We start from the raw sequence: 2,642 nt of genomic DNA, 5'->3' as shown, positions 1-2,642 counted from the left end.
GCGCCCTTTAGCAGTCCAGGAGCCCTCGGGGGATGTCTTAGGCCCGCTCCCCAGTCAGACATCCTTAGCTATGCCGCAGAGGTGGGAGAAGCCCCCGCCACCACCGCTGCCCTTGCCAGCCGTCAGCCAGGCTTGTGGCTGAGCAGCGCTCCCCCTGTGGAAGTGCACTGACCACCAGGGGGCTGCTGCATCCACCGTCTGCCCCCTGGTGGTTAGTACGCATCATAGCAACAGGTCATTCTGTCGTTGAGTCAATTTGCATATTAGCCTTTTATTATATAGGATACACACACACACAGAGTTGTGTGGAACGAATGTATGAATATATTTATAATTAATAGTTCTCACTTTTGTTTCATATTTTAGCACACAGAGTAATGACTTGCTTTGGACCAAAACTCTTTTTCTGAATTAGCCAGTCTAATCCCCATGGACTGAAAGGAACAATCTCCACCTAGGCACATGCACTTTCCTGTTCTCAAATCTTCAAGGTAAGGTGTTTCTCTTAGCTATCTATCTTCTTTTGGCACACTACCCTGAATTCTGGCCATATGCATAAGCACAGAAAATAAATGTAGATTTTTACAGGTCTAAGAGTGATGTTCTTGAGAAGAAAGCATGGAATGGCTTGCCACTTCAGTCTTGTCTCAAGCAGGTATTAATCTAGTGCCCTTTGACTTTCAACTTCCCCATTACCTTCCATTTCTAAACGCTATTCTCAAATCTAATTCCTCTCCCATATTTCTCCTTCATCGAAGTCAGACTTCACAGTGGAATTTTCCTTCTACTCCTTGAAGATTAGTTTGAGCCAATTGTCTATTTGTGATTTTGAAAGAAGCAAACTCCAATCATTCAATGTAATATGTTCTTATTTGCTCTTCAAATTTCTTATTTTTGTCATATGTGACCATAAAATGTCTTACTATTTATAGTATACACACTCCTCTATCACATGTGTTGGGTCAAAACATGATTTACACACACAATCTTTTCCAGTTTGCGCAGGAAGGACAACTCTGACTTAGGAACATAATCATGCTGGGTGGCCCAGACCCTGGTCTCCTGCTAAGCTGGATGAACTGTGCATGTCCACAGAAGTCTTTCTGATTAAACAAGTTTTCAGAGTCAATCAATTTAGATACGTAAAGTAGTAAGGTACACAGGATAGGGGAACAAATTGAGTTATATTGCAGTTATTTTTAAACTTTAAAAGCACTGAAATACTCTTCTTACCTGCAGAGTTCTTTACAAAGCTTTCAGGCGTAATTCCCAATTGCTGTACAGTTACTGTGGAGAAGTCCAAAGGGGATTTGAAATTATCTGGTGTGCCAGGATTAGGAATCACTTCAGCTGCAGGCTTCTGGGATGTTACAAGATTCCCATTTCCCAAAGGGAAAGAGGCCTTTTCTGAAACAGACAAGATGTTGAGGGGGCTAATTAAGCATCATTACCAAGGCAAATATCTGAATCTTAAATTTCACAAGGAGGCCACGGATCACTACATACCAGCATTAACAGCAGGCTCCTTGGTTTCAAAGGGCTCGCTGTCTTTTGAATTGGTATCCATCTAAAAAAAGAGAAGAGAAAAAAGAACCCCATTCCTCAGATTAATGTGATTTAATGAAGATCCTCATTCAAGACTGAACTCAAATACAATCTACATTGGCATGAAATTATATGTGGAGAGTGCTTTTGGAACTCAAATTAGAGGGAAATGGAGGAAACTGCTGTTTGAAAAAAAAAAAAAGCAAGCCCCATACTATAAGCCAGCGATTTCCAACCAATGTGCTGCAAGAATGTTTAAAAACATGCACTACCTGGCTGTTTCGTCAGGGGCCCTGACCTCTTTTTCCCTTTCAGCGGTTCTCAACCTGTGGGTCTCGACCCCTTTTGCGGTCGAACGACCCTTTCACGGGGGTCGCCTAAGACATCTTGTATATCAGATATTTACATTACAATTCATAACAGTAGCAACATTACAGTTAGGAAATAGCAACGAAAATAATTTTACGGTTGGGGGTCACCACAACATGAGGAACTGTATTTAAAGGGCCAGAAGGTTGAGAACCACAATCGGATTGTCAATTTAAAAAGGGACAACAGCCAACACAATAGCCGTCTGGTGTGAATGAATCCAAATCACACCTATTATTTTGTCAGATTGGCAAAAAATACATATTTTTTGTATGCAACAGAATTTTGGTGATTAGTTTATGTGTGCCATGAGATTAAAAAAAAAAAAATGGTTGACAATCGCTGCTATAGGCCCTGGCTTCTCGATCTTAGAGAACATCTGAGTCATCTGCGTCCCCTGCTAAGGGCCCAGCTTCGTGGAATCCCGGAAATTCTAATTCAGGGGGTCGGGCTGGGCCCCAGAAATCTGCATTTTGAAAAGCACGCGGGTTGAACCAGCCCCGGTCGCAGGAGAACCACTGTCTCCGTGGGGCAGGGGAAGGAGAAGACACTCCTGAGACACAGCACGGCCGTGTGCGACACCTGAGAGCCAGACCCTACCTCTGGCCCCGCAGCCGGGCCGTCCTCTCGCCCGGGGTTACCGTGGACGCGCCGCAGCACGAGAGGGACGTGGCGGCCTTGCCTTCTAAACCTCGGCTCTTCCGTCCTGCAGGGCTCGCTCGAGAGCC

General features: G+C 44.3%; 1 protein-coding gene across 5 annotated transcripts in view; it reads right to left on the bottom strand.

The window, feature by feature from the left end:
- The window catches only part of CDCA2 (cell division cycle associated 2), a 67,012-nt gene that overhangs the window by 63,700 nt on the left and 670 nt on the right, over window positions 1–2,642 (bottom strand). For all 5 annotated transcript variants that reach the window (XM_014533088.1, XM_014533090.1, XM_005885927.2 and 2 more), the window contains exons 2-3: window positions 1,507–1,567; window positions 1,234–1,407 (exon numbers count right to left, since the gene is read on the bottom strand). In XM_014533088.1, the coding sequence (XP_014388574.1) occupies window positions 1,234–1,407; window positions 1,507–1,567 (235 nt within the window). The remainder of the gene's footprint in view (window positions 1–1,233; window positions 1,408–1,506; window positions 1,568–2,642) is intronic.

Source organism: Myotis brandtii, unplaced genomic scaffold (genome assembly GCF_000412655.1).
Source record: "Myotis brandtii unplaced genomic scaffold, ASM41265v1 scaffold94, whole genome shotgun sequence".
Taxonomy (NCBI): Eukaryota; Metazoa; Chordata; class Mammalia; order Chiroptera; family Vespertilionidae; genus Myotis; species Myotis brandtii.
This window is presented reverse-complemented; position numbering and strand designations above follow the sequence as displayed.